Genomic DNA, 20,186 nt, shown 5'->3' on the forward strand with positions numbered 1-20,186 from the left:
CTCATCTTTAATTTAAAAACTTTTTTATCAAAAAAGAAAAGGTTTTAAGGTGGAAGGCTACGTCTTTGGAATGCTTAATTTGTGTGACTCAATTCATGGTTCTGGACAATAGAAAACCAATTACTCTTGCAGCAGTTTTCCCAGTGAAATTTTAATTTAGTTTATTGGCATTAATAAGAATATCACTGTTAAATTTGTTTCAAAAAGTTATTTCTCTAGAAATTCGAGAAAATTTAGCACAAGTCTCCAGATTTAGTTGCAAATACACGAAATATGTTTGAATGTAGAATCTTAATTTCAGGTAGTACACTTTTCAGTTAATCCCAGTATTTAAAGAGTACTATGTGAGCTATCGAATGAAGCTGAATAGAATATGCCATTTGTTGTTAGTTTATATGAATTATGATAATTTAAATTTAGTGCATTACTACCGAATCTAGAGTATGTGTCAACAAAATGAGGTCACAAATCGGGCTTAATTTTCTCACATATCTCAAGATATAATCTTTTGAAATAAATTTCGTCACAATGTATTTATTATTACTAACAAACTATACATTTTAAACGATGAAATGTTTTCGTGTCATATACACTTTAAAACTAATTTGGAGTTGAGGTCACTATAAATTCAATATATCGCACGGAACAAAAAATAATACTGGGTGTTTTAATGGCTCTCTTGGTGTTGCAGGGCACCTGACCATGAACACAAGAAAACAATAGCAGAGAACAATGAGTTTGGAGCTAAACCATACCCTGCAATACAATAACCCTAACCCAAAATACAATACATCCTGCAAGTAAGACCCATTTTAATGGAAGAAATTTCATGGTTGCGAGATCAGAGATATGCTCAATTTTTACAGTGAATTTTACAGCTTTTCCTAGCTTGGAATCAATTGGTTTCAACATGGTGATTTTACTTTGCTCATGAAAGAATAGTCAACATTAACACAGTAGACAAAAATTCCATTGTTTTTGTTTTACTTGGACTGTTAGTCACTAAATAATACAACTTTGTTTCACATGCCAAGTGAAATCACTCTAGAATGGACCTTTATCACACGGCAGCCATGATTATTCTAATGAAAATAAAAACCTTTGTTTTCCAGGGCCATAACCAAGTGGGAACACAGGGTGCATGTGCACCCCCCATGAAAGCTTAGAGTCCACTCATCTATCTCCTTTTTCTCCTTTGATTAAATGAAGACCACTTTCCATCTGCATATTGTAGCATTCTGGTTTTTTTTTTTTTTGGTTCTGCAAATCATTGCCTATGCACCTCCCCTGCAAGATCCCTGGTTATGCCACTGTTGCCCAGCATAAATTAATTCTCAAGCGCTCTCTGGTGGAATCTATTGTTCAATCCAACATGGCTGCCACGTGATAAGGCCCATATTGCCCATATTAAAATTTGCTGATCTGCCCATAATATAGCTAAGTTCATGTCAAATTTTATCAACTTCCCAAGATTGATAGAAGTTTGTCAAGTGGAAAAACCAGGCATGACTGAATGATGGTATCGGAGGCAGAATAAAGCACTCCCAGAACCTTTTTTTTTGTTTTATGTTGCATTATCTTTTCTTTTTTCTAGTCTTCTGGCACAGTTTTTCAAATGAAAATGCTAATTCATGTTTGGTTATCAAAACTACAAATAGCTACAAGATATAATCCAGCTTTGGTTTAATCTTAGAAAATAGCATTATGAAAGTCCTCTTGAATTAGCCATTGCAAGGTTGAGGAGAAAAACCTGGTCGAGTTGGTATTGCAGTGCATTGTAGGATTGTTTTAGGAGACGAAATAGACACCATTGGAACATGACCCCTCAAACAGTCACACAATGCACTGCAAAGCAGAAAGTTTTTTCCTCAACCTCAGAAAAAAACAAATTAGGCAATCTATTATTGTGTCAAGTGTTGCACTCAGACCACAAAAACCTATTTCAAAGCCACTGAAACATCTTTTATTCATCTTAGATTTTCTATCATAAAATTCATGAAAGTCGGACTCAAATCTAATTTAATTTAGAGCAAGTCTATGTCATCACAAAGCATTACTTTTCCACATTTAAAGATTGCATTTTAGTGTCAAGACAGCCTGACTCATTAGCAGCATTTGCCACTTTAGATTTCCCTTTCTTTTTGTGTTTCTTTGCTTCTGGTTTCTCATCTATAGGAGCAGGTTTCACAAATTTCATGAAATGCAGGTCCTGGGGAAGGTAAGGATGAAGGGCTTTTGGGATAGCTATCCCTTCCTCTTCCTGGAAGTTTTCAAGTATGGCACAAATAACACGTGAAACAGCACACATTGTAGCATTCAGCATGTGCACATACTCAGTCTGAAAGAACAAGTGAACAGCATTAAATCAATTTAAGTTTTTACAATAACAGCATATTCTCACAAAGTGATTGGCTGACAGCTATGATCAATGAGAGGACAGACACATAGCATGACGAATTGCTGCGCACAGAGCCAGAGCGCACTTGAAACCGCTTTTTCTTCAAAACTTTTTACTCATTTTTGGATGTTTTTTTATTCATTTTATTGTAAAAAAAAACCACTCGTAGATTTCCATTGTCTGTCCTCTTATTGAACATAGATAATAATGTCTTCAAATGTTCAAAACTTTACACTGAAACATTTGATGACGTTATTATCTATGTTCAATAAGAGACAATGGAAATCTATGAGCAATTTGTTAACTAACTAATGCTAAATATAATTTAGAACATATTCAAAATGTTGATAAATTGTCATTCATTGATCTGGTAATAACGTCCTGTATGAGAACTGTCAGCTGTCTATGCGAATTTCAAATGGAATTCCATAATCAAATTTCAATATGCAAACTCATTTGGCCAGTAGTCTTACCCTACAATAGCTATATATACACTATATACTTATTTTCGATAAAGTTAGTCACCAATAGTTAGTCACCAATAGGGTACTCCCCTATATTTGCTATACGGGTATGTGCCGCCCTATAGGGTATGGTTTTTCGGTTTTTGGGTCTGGGGCAGGGTATCATTTTTTGACATTTTGTCTGGGATAGGGTATCATTTTAGTCTGGGGTAGGGTTAACAATTTGGTCGTTTTTGTCTGGTGAATAGGCTATGCTTTCTGCCGACCAAAAACAATAAAAATGTTTAGTAAATATTGATTGCAATCGATCTTAAAACCGTATTTTCCGGCTTTTAGTCTGGGATAGGGTGTATAATTCTTAGTTTTAGTCTGGGGTAGGGTATGTAAAATCAAAATTTTAGGTCTGGGATAGGGTCAGGGTTTTGAGGTCCTGGCGGCACACCCCTACCCAAGTTGGGGGGGTAGTACACACCCCTACCCAAGTTGGGGGGGTAGTACCCCCCCGGGTACATATTATATTAGTCAAATCCAACTAGTGATCTATCATCAATGGTGCGTCGTGATTGGATAAGTTACTACTAGGCAAAAAGTCATAGCCTACTAGTAGTGAAAAGTACCAACTTTGAAAATCAAAACATTACATTTCATCGATGATTATATATTAATGCACATTTCATTTCATATGCATATGATCACAGGCATGCACTAATGTTGTAACATGGTAAATGCTGTAACATTATCACAAGAATTTAGCACAGAGGGTGCTGGGTTTGAATCTTGTCTGCAATTTTTTTTCTGAGTGAGGAGAACTAAATTCCTCAAAAAATTTCCAATTTCCCCTGGTGTGTTCAGAAATATTTTTCATTGAGACCAACCCATTATATAATCACAATAATTATTATTGGTTCCAAGTACTCACACTTGCTCCCATCTTCTTTGTCTGGCCATAGCGTACTTGTAACCGTCTGGCTTGATAGTCTGTACAGTTAGAACAAGACACCAACTCTCTGAATGCACCACTACCCGGAAACCAAGCCTCTAGATCAAGCTTCTTAGCTGCAGCATTATTGAGTGCTCCTAAAGTGTCCAAATAAAACCAGTTATTGTTGTACAGCTATGATTGATAAAATAAATTACCACTAACAGTCATATATGGTCAGTTTTAAATAGTATTTGCATATTTTTAAAGGAGTACCAGACTGTTTGACAAACTACTGTCTTTCTTTGCCAACAAAGGCACCAAATGAATTATTCATTGATAGCAGAGGGTTGATGGAGGATGCAGCTTCATTTATGCTTATATTCAAAACATTAATAACTTCTCAAAATTACAAGAATAAAATCCTAATTATGCTTAAACTTCTCTTACTTCTGTTGTTGAATATACATAAGAATAATACATATTTCTTTAAATAAAAGTATGCTATGGTTTTCCAAACTAATAGCCTGATAACAAGACTTAACCTACCAGAAACAATATTGACAACTCTGTAGGGAATACCAAGAGATTGTGTAAATTCTTCAGCATTCTTGACCATACTATCAAACATTTCCCATGAAATGTTGTCATGAGGGGAACAAATCACAAACTGCTCAACCTGTCAAGACAAGACCCAACTATGAATTTGTGGTAATCTGTCTTAGATGTCTCTAAATTAAAGGAGACCTCGGAAATATTAGCATCTATGTGCTATTTAAATTCAAATGTAAATAACGTTTTTGATCGATTGATTTGATTGATTGAGAATACATGTCTATTGAGCATTTCCCAAGATCTAAAGATCTAAATAATAACTAAAAACAATTATTGCAACATCTCTACTGTTCACATGAATAATGTATAGCATTGTTTTCAGTGATTTTCCATGACCCTGAACATAATTCCATGACTTTCCAGGCCTGGAAAACGAAAATACAAAATTCCATGCCTTTCCACGATTTCCATGACCTGTACCAACCCTGTAACCTTTTAGAAAATGTTTTTTTAATAACAAAGGTGAAACCTTCAGGGGCTTGACCCCCTGATCACTCATTTATGCATCAGAACAGTGCCTGGCAAACTAAGCCAACCAGGGGACATTTATTAAATCAAAAACTAATAACTATCTGGAATTATTGTGCAGACACACTAGTCTGGACCCCTTGAAGAAAGTTAACCAATTACTACATACTGTAGATTGAAAGCAAAGAAAACAACCTGAGGTGGCTGCCTACTATAGAAAAATCCATAAAAATGTATTGGAATCACGATTTCTTAAACCCAAATTTATGGCTGATTTTAAATCTGTGTCCCTAAGTCATTTTTGAGATATTCACGATTGAACACAAGTGTATTAACAATTGTTGAGAGGAAAAGGAGCAATAAAAAAACCTCCTATGAAAGTAATTCAAAACATCAATGGTAATAAAGCTTAATTGACATTTTCCTTCATTATATCTCTTTTTACAAGCATGAGTGAAAACATTTGGGAAATGTTTGAGAAATATAGTGAAACTTAATTTTTTTATTCGTTTTGTGCTTGACAGTATGTGTAGAACCCATGTCATTTGTTTCAAACTTTGTCAAGTTTTTTTTTTATGTTCTCTTTTAGAAAATCAAAATTTAAGTCCCCTTCAAAATTTAAGGGTTTTACCCTGTTGAAGTTCAAAAGGTGTTGTTCCTAAATCAAATAATATTAGGAAGATTTTTTGCAGTTTTAAATGGTTTTAGTTCTGTGCGCATTGTGGGCTCAAATAATGGCATGGTCGTCAAAATTAAACTAATCAAGAGTAGTGAAGCCTAGATCTTATAATATATATCTAAGGAAAAACTTATCAACAACATATCAACAACTGTGGGAATGAGATATTGTGATTAGCTAAGGTCAATATAATACTGATTGTGCTCTCTCCTGATTGGCTAAAGCTTTTTAGTGGTCCTGGTATAATGTGTCTGCACTGTAATGTTTCAACAAATAAAATAATATATCTTACTTTTTCAAACTGATGTACTCTAAAAATACCACGGGTGTCACGCCCATGAGCGCCAACTTCTTGTCTAAAACATGAAGAGAATCCAGCATATTTCTTTGGCAAATCATTCTTGTCCATCCACTCACCACGATGATAAGCAGCAATTGGCTGTTCACTTGTAGCTATTAGATATTTTTCTTCATAACCAGCCTCATCAGCACCCTTGCCTACAACCTAACATTAAACAGTTTTTTTGCTTATTGATAAGATTTCATAAACCCACATATAGCTAATCAATAATGATTAACTGAAGTTTTGTCAAGATAATGTATCATAATCCTAATGAGAAATATAAAATGGGAATATGAATTATTTGTTTGTAATATAATAATTACAGTAGTCAGTGAAGTTTGAAAATGATTGTTTATCAACCAATTTGGGTGGCATGCAAAGGGTATCCAGTGTTTTCTATCCAAAGTCTTTTTGATCCAGGTCTTTTCAAACCACCTATTGCACTTTCGATCCACCTATATACACTTTCAATCCACTTATATAAATAAAGCATATGACAAGTCCTATATGCTGTGTACATGCAAAATGTAAAAGAGTATAGTTAAAAAAGTTGTCATGAGTACCGACTAAAAGATTATCATGTTCAAAAAAGAAATCGAAACTATGCGCGTTGGACTATGAGTTTGGCTGGGCATGATGATTACATCAGTGCCACAGACTTTTTCAAACAACGCCTTCCAACTGACTTAAATAGTAGGACGTTGTTTTAAATTCTTTTTTTAAGGTATCTAATAACTGTATCTAAACATGAAGTGGTAATATCATTGGCTAAGTTGAGTGTATAATTACGAAAGCCGAGAAGGGACTTCAGACTTCAGAGATAACAATTTCAGAGATAATGATTTCAGAGATGATAATTTCAGAGATAATAATTTGAGAGATAATGATTTCAGAGATAATAATTTGAGAGATAATGATTTCAGAGATAATGATTTCAGAGATGATAATTTGAGAGATAATGATTTCAGAGATAATGATTTCAGAGATAATAATTTCAGAGATAATAATTTCAGAGATAATAATTTCAGAGATAATAATTTAAAACTTATTATGCAATGACATCAGCTCTTTGCTTCGTCTCCTTTAGATCAATGTATGCATTACGAACTCCGTTATAGCCCTATGTTTTGGTAAGTGAAAGTCATTCATATTGGAGATATATTGTCGGGTGTTCTGCATTTAGATCATACTATACTATACTCGTTTAGAGTGGATGCCAGTGGATACTCGATAATATAGCTCATATGATATAATTAAAATTCATTGAATGACTTTTACTTACCAAAACATAGGGGATGAACAAACTCGTGAACAAGGGATTAAAAAAGTTCAAAGTGAAATATTAAAAACAAAGCGAGGACGAGTTGTTTAATAAATGTCCCGAGAGATATACTTTATTCCCTTTATACAAGTTAGTTAGTTACCAAGAAGCGTGAAAGTAAACAAGTTAAAGAAATAAAATTTTAACTGACTCGAAGAAAAAGGTTTCAAGTTATGACTTTATGGCCCCGAACAGGGGCTTTGACGGAGTTCATAATGCATATGAATCGATCTAAAGGAGACGAAGCAAAGACTTGATCAGTGTAATTGCATAAATAGAGGATATAACATGTGTGCGCACGCGGAGATACGAATTTTATCTTCGAGTGTTGAAAAGATCTCTCACGAGGGAGCGTAAAAATAGAGAAAAATTGATATTTCATTGGTAACTATATAATAAGTTTTATCTCCGAAATTATTATCTCTGAAATTATTATCTCTGAAATTATTATTTCTGAAATTATTATCTCTGAAATTATTATCTCTGAAATTATTATCTCTGATATTATTATCTCTGAAATTATTATCTCTGAAATTATTATCTCTGAAATCGTTATCTCTGAAATTATTATCATATCTCATATCTCATACCCCACATTGCCCCCACCCTGTCCCCGGTTGGGGGGGGGGGGGGGTGAGGGGTTACTTTGACTAGTGCATAACCTCGTCACCTTTATTATAACCACAGTGCTGTGTTATGTATTGTTCCTTTAATTCATGAATAATCTGTCTTCTCTTTATTCTTTTGTAATGCTTCTCTATTTTTATTCGTTTGAAAAGCATTTTAAAGCTTCTTGGATATAAAAAAGTTTCAGAAGAAGATTCCAAAATTCAAAAAATAAGTCGTTACCAAACCGAAGGTTTAACCGTTTCATTGACGAGACGGTAACAACACACCCCGCTAATTGTCATACACGCTTGTCACACAACAGTAATCATTCGCTTCTAAAGTTGTTGATTTCTTCATGATATTCCTTCACTTTATTCACTAGGAGCCTTCATATTCATGAAGGGAGAAAACATTTTTTCTTGCTGAAGACTTTACGTGAACAAGAATAATTGACAGTGGGGGCTAACTTAACTTTCTAAGCAATACTAACACATATCACACACGATACTTGGTTCCCTCAGTTGGTTTACTTGCTGAATTGGTTCACTTCTGTGATATTTCTTTAACATTTCTGTAATATTTCCGAAAGAAAACACTAAACATCTATAAAACATTTCATAACTGTATTGGATCGAATGTGTATGTATGTGGATTGAAAGTGTATATAGGTGGTTCAAAAAAACCTGGATCAAAAAGACTTCAGATCAAAAAGACTGGTATTCCATACAATGCCATGTTGCTGTCTCTCACCACTTTGTAATTCACACCTGGGTCAAAAGTTCAATTCCCTACTGAGCCTATATAATATATAGCAGGAACTTGTGGATAAATTGATGAAGGACTAATGTCCGAAACGTCAGTTTCACAAAGCTTTTTATGGTGATTCAATTTATCCACAAGTTCCTGCTGTTTTATTCAGAAACACCGAGGCAGTCCACGCTAGCTACTCTACTAGTTATCACCACTCATAATATATGACATAATAACAATAATAATATGATAATTATATAATATATCATGTGAGTGGAGTTTGTTAGATGTGTTGTTTTCTTTGCACAAGGGTTTTTCCATAAAGATCACTTCCATAAAGATCACTTCCATAAATATCAACATGTGGGTTGAGTGTTGAGTGTTGTAAATAATAAATTAGTGGAAGTGCATGTGGGGTAAACCTACTGTATAATATGAAGTACATAATAAAAAAAACAAATGCGGGGTGTTTTGAATCAATATATAGAGGCACTATGCCTCAAAATATTTGAAGGCTACTGACCTTATATAACTCCTCATCAAACTGACTTAGCTGGGCCACTTCCTGCATAACTTCTTTGCGCATGAAATAAGGGGTCATAATTGGCACAAAGCCCTTTTCATACAGCATTCTTGTTGCATGTTGAATCAAAGCATGTTCAAGAAATACCAGAGGCCCCTAGAAAAAAATTCATGTAACAGTACAAGTTAGTTCAAATCAAAGTTCCAATTAAAAGCTGGTAACAGTGTATAACAATTTATAACTGGTGGCAGCAGCATGAAGAATGGATAGCACTATCTGTTGAACAAATCCTTATTCCCTGGATAAAGTAATGTTGTTATCTATGTTTGTATCCACTGGATAAGGATTTATCCAACATAGAGTGCTATCCATTCTTGGTGCAAACAGTGCCAAAGTATCATCTAAAACACACAGCAGAAGATACAATGTGGACATTAATAATAGACTGCTTGTTTAGATATTTGAGGCCATTTCCATAGCAATGACCAATCAAAATATAGTATCAAAACAATGTATCCCAACTTTGGGTAGTGGAGCCAACAATCAGAAACCAGCAGAAAACAATATTGCCATTCAACATATCTTTTTATCTTTTTTATACAAGGAAATGATGTTGGCAAATGCATTATTTTTTCATTCTACATTTTGATTGGTTTGTTTTGTAAATGACCCAGCTTCTAGTAGCCGCACTGTAATGACCATTTATTGACGTAGGTAGTTTCCTTTCTTTACAAACTGTCAGCTATGAAATGACCAGGTGACAATGGATTGTTGATGGAATAACAGTAGGATATCGAAAGACCCATGGCCAAAAGTCAGTTGACAAGGCAACTGGGTTGTTCTTGTGTTTTATCTACTGTAGTTTTACAAACCCTTTATGAATGTATTTCAAAGATTGTCCCAATGCTGCGTCCTTGGAAAATGCAGATTTCTAAGGATTACTGTTTGTAGTGGGAGGCTGAGTACAGCATACTACTATTTGCCAGTAAAATGAGGAAGATCTAATTTTCCCAAAAAAAACTTTGTGTGACTACTATGCTACAAGCCAGCACAGATTTTCAAGTGTCTGACTCTTTTGGTGTCAAAAAAACTTATAAAACTCAATACTCATACCTTAAGAAAATAGCCCCTTCCTCCAGCAACAGCAGCACCTCTGTCTGTATCTACTCCATCTATCATTAATGCAAGATCGACATGAGAATACTTCTTACGTACATCAGAGTTCCCAAAAGTTTTTTCTACTGGATTTTCATCCTATAATAAACAAAAAATAGATAAATAAGTGCACACAGTTCATAACTGATTTTTGAAATCATTAAAAACCATTATTAGATTTTGTGTGTACATTCCTATGTTTTTACTACATGTCAGGGCCATAGCAAGGGGACAGGTGAAGGGGCCTCCCGCCCCTAATAACTTTTCAACTGCTTTAGCCAATATTTAAAATGCGTAGTTTCAAAAATTATCCATACCCCCCTCACGGAGGAATTTTTTTAAAACACCCCCCTACCCCCTGAAAATTCAAATTTTCTTCCATACAAACTCTGTAATTTTTGTTCTTTCTCTGACCCCCTACTCTTCAGAAATTCCAAATTCCTCTGTGGGGTGGGTATGGATGATTTCTGGAACTACATAATAAAGTATACAGAATACTACTAGATTTAAATAATGCCATTTAAGTGCAACCCCTTCAGCCACCTAATTGCCGTTGATTTTATTAAATTGGTGAGGTTTCGTTTATTTTGCGGTGCAAATGAACGTTTGGCTGTCTTTCAATATATATGCATGGGTGTGGCTCAAGAGCCTGAGAGCTTCCCCAATATTTTTGACCTTGCTACAGCCCTACACGTGCAGAAGTTGGGGTAAATGTATTTATTGATGAATTCGTCAAATAAATAACCACAGGGAGCCCAATTTAGATTAAAGTGAATGGTGAAAATAGAATTGGAAAAATTAAATAATTAATTATTTTTTAAATTCAAGATCAAGATAATGTATTTTTCATTGATTTTTTTGCACTTTCACATTACAGAGGACATTATCTTGATCTTGAATTTTAAAAATAATTAATTATTTAATTTTTCCAATTTTATTTTCACCATTCACTTTAATCTAAATTGGGCTCCCTGTGAAACAACACATAATAATATTGTAGAACATTTTACGGAGTCATATCCAGGATTTTCCCCAGGGGGGTGCACAAATATGAAAAGCTGCTATTTTGATCTTCCCCTAAGTTTTACTAACTAAAGCCTATATACAATCTTAAATCATATGGTTCACATGCATTTACAGTCAGTCTTCCTAGACTTTCAAACTGTATTTCTCTTGACATTAGAAGTAGTAGTTCTATCTGTATTTTCGAATAGTAGCTTAAAGTCCATATAACTGTTAAATAGACAAAAATTTGGAGTAATCTCCACGGTCATTTGTCAAAAAGAACATTGATTTGACAATGTCCAGCATGAAGAATATCTATCTGACCTCTGTGCAATTTGGCTAGTTTTACTGAAAAATAGAAAACGCACGCACATGCTGTGTGCAGTTATAAAGCAGAACAAGAGAGAAGTGTTAGGAGAAGCATGACGCTTAGCACAATAGAATGTGACCTGACGGTACAACTCGGTGTGATTTCACTTTACTGACAGACTCGCTTCTGATTTAGTGTTCTCATAGCCCGACATCGGCTAGCCTGCTGTGCAGACAGTTTTTAGTGTCGGCTCGTTCCTTTCCCTCCCCACAAACGTCTGCTCAAACTAGCCACACATTCCTTTCCCTTAGATTGACCAGTCAGAGCGCGCCTCCCAAAATGCTGGAAGCTGACCTTCAGCCTTATTGAGTCAGCAATGATAATAATCTAGTGTTGGTATGGTTAATCAACATGTAATACTGCTTGTAAATTACTAGTAATGATGCTTGCCATTTCAGGTTTTGCTTACAAATTCAGCATTATGTTGCTATGGTTGCTTCATTTTTTTTTTCTACAAAGAAAAAACCCTTTGGCAAATCAACTAAGTGATTTCTTGATTTCTTTACTTTAACATATGTGATGCTTCAAAAAGAAAAGCAAATGATGGCCTTGATAACTGACTAAGCAATTCTACATCGAGTTTCAGCATTGTTTTTGTAAACATGTAATGCTGCCACTAACGCTATGAAACCCTGTGTATCAATCATTTTTAACTCATGGATTGCCACCAATACTGTATTTTTATATATTAACCACATTATTATTCTTCCATAATACTTGGTTTTCATTTTGTGTTCCTCTTTGGGTTTCAGTTAAGTTAATTATTGATATTGAGTTCATGTTTTACGCTTGTAAATACTGTACATGTAGCAAAAATGACAGATACAACGTAGATGAACTTCAAAACATTATCAGACTGTTAAATTCTTTTCCTAGCTCATTTTCATATTACATGTGCAGTTATGACCTTTGATACATATGACACTGTTTATATCTTATTTGCACTTATAATATATTACAAACAATTTTATACATTGGCGAAAATGTGTGTGCAAAATAACCTGTGTGCGAAAAGACTAGATATCCTATAAATAGATCATTACCTCATCGTTGCTTATATGGACAGATTCATGAAGGAGGTTGCCAACTTCAAACAGCATTTCTTTGCGTTGTTTTTCTAGTCTTGTCACTTCATTATTACAAGTCTCCATTCCTTTATCCACTAATGTGCGAACATTTTTGATTTGACTGACTGTTAATTTCTGTTAAAAGATTTTTTAATAAGCATGTATTAGGACTTTATTAGCATCTATAGACTGCTCAATTCTATGTTTCATAAAGTATTCATGGTAAACAAATAAGTATTCATGAATAATCTTTTCATATTCTCCCAGTGACATTTTCAATTAGCCTCAAGGTCAATATCCTGTGCTTTTGTTCTCAGTATCCAGTACAAGATCCTACTGCTCACATATAATGTGCTTAATGGTTTGTCACCAACATATCTTTCTGGACTGTTGACACAGTATACACCTTCTTGATCACTTCGTTCTTCAGCTAAGAACTTATTGAAGATTCCATCATCACAAACCTCGTCTTATGGTGATCAAAGCTTTGAGTATGCTGCTCCACGTCTTTGGAACACTCTTTCTGAAGATATCAAGAACCAGTTTACCTGGCAACATCTTAAACTAAGCTAAAGACCTACCTTTTTCCCAAATAAGAACACTAACACTATGACTGTTTATTTTATGTTCATGTATTTTTCAATTTCATTTTATGTGTAAAGCACACCGAGACTACATATAGTGCACTATAAAAGCATTTTTGTATTATTATTTCTATTTAAGAAATTGCAATCAGATTTTGTACAAATTACAATGTTTTGATTTTCTTGAAACTCAATTTAGTTATATCTATTCTATTCCGTGCTGAGCGCTGGATGACAAGGAAAAGGCTTAATTTCAGGGCAACAGGGCAGAGTTAACACCATGTTAAATTTTCTCTTAAAGGGCCACTTGGACGAAAATTGTTCCAAAATTAAAACTCTTTCATTCGAGCTGGAACTTTGCTGAAATAATCTTGAACACATTAAGAACCTCTCACTGAAATATCTTTCTAATATTCGAAAGGGAAGGGCCAAAATTTTACGATTTATTTTCGTCCGCCATTAATTTCTTTGTGTCACGGCCAACGAGTCATTATGTACAGCAGTTTTACGCTGTGACGTCATTTACTCAACACTGTCATGTTAGCGTCGTTTTGACTATACATTTCTTGTTAAATTACCTGAAGTTTATTTGATGTTTTAAACGCGTTATCGTGAAAAGAATCTCTAAACAGACTTTTTTTAAACCTTTGATACCTCTTCAAATATGATGGAAACTCCTTTGGACGCTCGCTTTGTCAATCCTGAAGAGTTAGAACCATAAATTATAATGTATGAAGATGAAGCCGAACTAGAAGAAGAAGCAATGCTTAGGAAGAGGTTTTCATAAAAATTCCTTACGTTCATTTCATTATTTGTATTTGCTACCTACTGTCCATGATATAAAGATCTTAAATTTGAAGTTTCAATGTAATCTAATAGTGATTGATGTTATGAAAACAACCGATTGCCTTTTGAATTCTGCGTTGTGATATAAAGATTTGTGACAATATACTTAGATCTATGTGCCGAATAATTTAGAATGTGATCTCGTAATTCTCCTAGCTGATTTACTACAGAACGGTCATTATTTGCTTCAAAATGTTTATTATGCATTGAATAGGTACAAACATACGATTATCTAATATCATCTTTGTAATAGAACATGTCAAAGGTTTCTTATTTATTACTCGCGTGACAGCAGCGTCTGTCACTCAGCTCGTAGGTTTTTCTTTCATTGTGTCGGATGTCTCGCGGACCCAAATTGTGGGGTTGTTCTTTGCCCTTGTATGTAAATATACCTTGAAAAATTGTTATCCTTAAAATGATTCGAATTCCGAATATCTCAGTCACTTCGCGCGATGGAACCGCTAGAATCTCGTCCATGTGTCCTACTTTGTTGTGATTCTTGGCTTGCCGAGATGTATTGAAATTTTCGAATTATGATCGTCAGTATTATTGAAACTGAAAAATTTCAGCGCCTAGACATTGTTTGGTCATATAGTAGTTAGGAAACCGAATGAAACATTATATATTTTCTGAATAAACCAAATAAACCGAGTTTTACGAACATGGCACATACATTACCCACCAATGTTTTGGTTTGGGTTGAGTAAATGACGTCATAAGTACTCGTGCCAGTCTTCTTGAGTCGAATTCTGTGATTCAAAGAAATTAATGGCGGACGAAAATAAATCGTAAAATTTTGGCCCTTTCCTTTCGAATATCAGAAAGATATTCCAGTGGGTGGTTCTTAATGTATCCTAGATTATTTCAGCAAAGTTCCAGCTCGAATGAAAGAGTTTTAATTTTGGAGCGATTTTCGTCCAAGTGGCCCTTTAAGGTTACTGTCAACCTTATTTGCAGGGTTCTCTTGGTTAAAAATAATTTGTTTTGTTCATCTTGTTACCTTAAAGGTTAACGAACTATATGTAATTCAAAAGCTAAACCAGAGAATCTTTAACAAATGCAGCAAGTTACAACTCAAATCTGAGCACTCTTACTTAAAAGGAATTAATTTCAAAAGTTTTGAACACATTGATACAATTTCTGTATTAAATCAGTTAACACATGCATGGCTTCAAAATTGTGTTGGGGTTTAGCAATACTTAACTTCATTCTTATACAAAGTAACATGAAACTCAATGTAACATCTTGAAAAATAAGGTCTTAAGGTATTAGGATACAAAAATTGACAAATTGCTCGAAAAAATTTTTTTCTAAAATTTGGAGAGTTTATATTAAGTAACTCATGATCCAAAAAAGGGTGTCTCCGAATTTTGAAATTTAATTTCTTTCCAAAGTTATGACGCCTTTTACTCTAAACAACACTCCAAAAGCAATCACTGAACTTTGATCAAAAATAGCGAGAGATAGAAAAAGATATCAAAAATCTGGGACACACTTTTTGAGCTTATTATCTCCTGAGTATGTTAAGCCATTTTTCGCAAACATAGCTTACATCAAATTTCACTTTGAGGACAATAATGTGAACAACAATATTAAAAAAATCGTATTTTGAAAATTTCTTCATAAACTATATTTATTCAGCTTTCAGAAAATGTATACTTTGTTTGTGTTATACTATAAAGCCAGCGCATTATTTAAGTGGTCGTAAACGTATCCTAATACCTTAATTGATAAAACCCAGCAGTTTTGAAGTCATGCAAAAATAAAATACTAAAATGTTGTGAAATTACATGAAAATACATAATAATATATATCTTAAAAAGAATGGTGGAACTATAGTCTAGATAGTCTGTATGTCATTCATCTGCCAAACATTTCCTTCGAATTATAGGTGAGAGTACTAGAGTTTGGTCCTAATGACCTTGACCTGGGGCAGATTAAAAATGTCACTACCAAAATATGAAAAGCACCATTTCTCTTATCAATGAAAAGTCAGTTGTTAATACCTGCATTTCATCAGGAGTAAGAGACTCAAGTTTGTCTAAAATCTCTTTTGGAAGTGTATCATCATCTCCAACTGGTTCTTTGTTCTGGTGGATAAGATGTATTATATCACTTAATATATTCAAACAAGTTATTCAAATAAATCAAGTAGAAATCACTGACCATATCTTAAACAGACGGACGGACAGACAGAAAGACAGCTTTTACTTATTTGAAGTTTTGCACTGTTGTACATCAATTTTATTCTAAATTAACCAAAATTAATTACATCATTATATTAAGAATAATGGACAGAGACAAGGGACAGAGACAAGAGGGAGCCCCTTCTCCCCCTATAGCTACTAAATAGTTTAGGGAGCTTAACCCCTAATCCCCTACTTTTGAACTTGTGGATATGCAAAGCACAGAATATTTCAAAATTGATGCAAGTAGGATTTAAAGGATATCCATGAGTTTCCATGAGGCAGTTTTGTCTTAGGTAGATTACTGTCAACCCTCTCCTTTTTCATTTCATTTCACTTCCACTGCTAAAAACAACTACACAATTTGGTAGGGTAACTAGCATACTCCTACTTCAAGTTCATCTTTGCTCACGTGTTCTTTCCTTTTATCAAGGTCCATTGTATAGTAAGGAATGTATGTAATACAGAACAATACAAGTCAATTAAAATGCCATGAGCAGAGACTAAGGCTGAGCAAAGAGAATTCAAAACTGGAGTATTAAACAGAGTAATTTTCATCTAGGCCCAATTTTCATTGCTGAGGGAGGAAAACTGGAGAACCCGGTGAAAAACCCTCGAAGCACAGGAGATAGAGAACCAACAAATAACTCTACCCATATATGAAAAGTCCAAGAATCAAACCCGAGCCGGATTGATGAGCGCTCTCACCACTACGCCACCCATGCTTTCCATAAAAATTCACATGTGCAAGCACAAAGAAGCACACAAATGAATTTTTTTTTAAAGTTTAATTTTGTTTACTCTGTTTTGACAAAAAAATGGAATAGTTGAATTGAAAGTTGAACTCTTTAATGCTTAAATTATTCAGCAAATTTAAAGATAAGATTACAGTCTAGAATTCTTAATTGAAATTTAACAGAAATGAAAAAGAAAAAGACTCATATGAATGAAATGAATTAGAGCCTCCCTAAATCTTCTCATCTACCCACGCCGCCATGTTTTTGTCTTTTAACTCTCTTGGGAATGCTTGCAACCCATCAATAATGAATGGAAATACACATTCTTTAGGGACTGGAGATAGTTGCCCTTCCAACAAAGACAACAAATGATGGAAGGTTATGCTAAGATTTGATCGTAATCTACTAAAAATCTCAAGTTTATTGGTATGGAATTTGTATTGTGGTTTTTTTATCATTTTGTGGTATTCTTTAATGCAGGCAGCTTCTGAAACAAAACTTGAACGAAAGGTTTATTCTCTATGATATTTTTAAGTTTCTTATTTTTTCTTTCAAACCAATGTGTACACGTGCAGACAAGCTCAAATTTTGCCGGTAAATAATAATAGGTTAGTATTCCATTACCTTCATTTTCTCACCAATTTGCTTGCTGCAGAGGTTTCGCAGTTTATTCCAGTTGTCCAAAGAAAATCGTACTACAAGATACAATTCAATATTAGTTGAAAAATGGTTAAAGTGGAAGTGAGGAAGTGTGGAAGCGTTAAGCAAACTTACTTTTTCTCCATTGAGAATCGGCTTCTACGACTTGATCGACTAAAGTCGCGTCGGAATACCGTTTACTTTGGTTCTCCCGTATTTTATCCGGGTTGCCCCCTTTATCTACCCTAAACAGATCAAGGTCCAGTACCATCTTAGCTGATGTAGTAGCAAAGAAACGTCGAATTAAAGAGGAATATTTGAGAACACGAAGCTGATGCAACCTGTGAAAGAACACCCTGTGCATGACCGAGTAACCACAATGTGGACTGGGCAGGAGATTAATCTATATTGGGACTGGGGCCCCTGTGTAATCATAGTTAATACTGCAGTATCTCTGCAGTATAACTATGGTGTAATCTATAATTGGTGATGTTTTCAGAAAATTTATCTATTGTACTAAGTTTGATTTATATTTTATTTTTATGATTACATTACGGCAACGGCTTGCTACAAGAACAACAACTACAATAACAATTACAATCTTTATTTGTGCAAATCGATTTTTTACAATAACTTACAAATTTTTCGCGCGCTGATTGGTTAATTGTTTTTATTTTCTTATTTTATATCTTCTAATTTATCATTGAAATATTAAAAGGAGAGCATATTACGACAAATTCGATTGTTTTTTATCGACTATCGTAAGTTTTTCGTTGAAGAAAAAGCAGCTCCGACGTTCGCCTCCTATCGCGGGGTCCTATCGCCAAAAAAAAGAGGACTTTTAAAAATTCAATAGTTTTACATATTTCTATAGATAATTTGTTTAAATATTGAATGACATATAAAGTTACGACAAATAGTCGAACAAAAATTCCTACAAAATCTATTTTTTCCATGTGTTTGAGGGTTTTGAATTGTTGAAGCTCAAAACGTGTATAAACTGATAATTCAGTTATTACAGTAACATACTTTCATTCACATTTAGGACTTCTAAAATGAAAAGCATAAAAAAAGTTGATTTTTTGCAGTGTCCATATACGACTCCATATACAAAGTGTCTATGTGTACATATACACAAGTGTCTATTTGTAAAAAGACCTTGTCTTTCACTTTAAAAAGCTAAAAAAACATTCAAAAACATTTACAAAAACCAACTTACTGACAAAGAAAATTTTTATTTTGCATTTTGCATTGCATTTTGTATTTATTTTTTATTTTGTCTCAGCCTCTTGTCAAGTTTAACTGATGCATGTAAACTTTTTTTCGAAAACTTTTGTAGTTCGTGATTTCCGCGTACCTTTTATACACACAAAAACAGATGAAAACTGGTAAACGATTGAATCTCAAAATCTAATAAGCTTGAGAACTTAAGCTTCTCGAAAAAGGAATGAATATTTTTTTGTGGAGGTAGATTATGACTAAAATATGGCGCTGGAAAGGAAAGTTAGCGATTGCGGTTGCCATCGCTGTACTTACGGTTGCATTCTATCGCCACTGACAACAAGTGTTATAACGGCGTCGTACCCCCTGTATTAAATAAAGCTGAACCAAGTGAAAGTTTTGAGACGAGAACATCGACTGTACCCAGCACTATCAGTAATGTTGGATTTTCATCCTGGAGCAAAGAAACTTCAACAACCAGCGATATCTTTGAAAGTGTTGAGCGAGGGCTAAAGGACAAAGGTGTTAAAGAAGATTCGTTTCGCGACAGGGTTACAAATTCTTTCCTGTCGTTCAAATTGTTTGAAGAGCAAACATCATTCATTAATACGGCGATAATTTGATAAGGTATAATAGTAGGTTTGTACCACTTCTTCCCACAGGTTAACAATACTAGTAGATATGAAATGAGAGTTCTACGCCATGAGGAGCGAGGAGCCGGCGGAGCCAGGCTACCACCCCTCCCCAACGATTTCTGGAGCAACCGAAGCCAGGTCCCACTCCTCCCCCACAATTGTTACTGACTGCAAAAATGAATTTAGAAACAAAAGAAAGGGTGAGGGTTCTACGCCATGAGGAGCGAGGAGCCGGCGGAGTCATGCTACCACCCCTCCCCCACAATTTTCCGGAGCCGGTGGAGCCAGGCCGGCCACAGACCACCCCACTCCTCCCCCAAGATTGTTACTGACTGCAAAAATGAATTTAGGAACAAATGAGAGGGGGCTTATTTTCTAAAATCCTTGTGTAATCGCCATTTTGATGGGTTGATACTTTATCAACCGCTATATATTGTTTTGGAAATATATAAATTCACGACACGGCGGTACACGTAGTAGCAACGAATCGTATTACCGCTACAAGAATTAAGAATAGGCCGACTTTTTTATTTACTTATTTTTCCCTTCTTCAGAATGACAAAAACCCCAACCCGGTATTTGTAAGAAATGTATAAATGAACATGATAAGACCCCTTGTTCAAGTAAGATTAGAAAAAAGTTAATTGTGTTT

The 20,186-nt window shown here is 34.6% G+C and overlaps 1 protein-coding gene across 1 annotated transcript; it reads right to left on the reverse strand.

Moving 5' to 3' along the window:
- Window positions 1–795: 795 nt before the first annotated feature.
- On the reverse strand, window positions 796–18,041 carry LOC116300296 (serine--tRNA ligase, cytoplasmic). Its single transcript, XM_031709133.2, has 10 exons — window positions 17,814–18,041; window positions 17,664–17,734; window positions 16,123–16,206; window positions 12,663–12,821; window positions 10,203–10,343; window positions 9,090–9,245; window positions 5,836–6,048; window positions 4,331–4,460; window positions 3,782–3,939; window positions 796–2,338 (listed from the first exon to the last, which is right to left on the reverse strand). The coding sequence occupies exons 1-10, from the start codon at window positions 17,947–17,949 to the stop codon at window positions 2,054–2,056; spliced, it is 1,533 nt and encodes a 510-aa protein (XP_031564993.2). The 5' UTR covers window positions 17,950–18,041; the 3' UTR covers window positions 796–2,053.
- Window positions 18,042–20,186: the final 2,145 nt, after the last annotated feature.

This window comes from Actinia tenebrosa, unplaced genomic scaffold (genome assembly GCF_029948245.1).
Source record: "Actinia tenebrosa isolate PJP-AT-01 unplaced genomic scaffold, QUT_ActTen_1.0 PGA_scaffold6__47_contigs__length_16458017, whole genome shotgun sequence".
Classification (NCBI taxonomy): Eukaryota; Metazoa; Cnidaria; class Anthozoa; order Actiniaria; family Actiniidae; genus Actinia; species Actinia tenebrosa.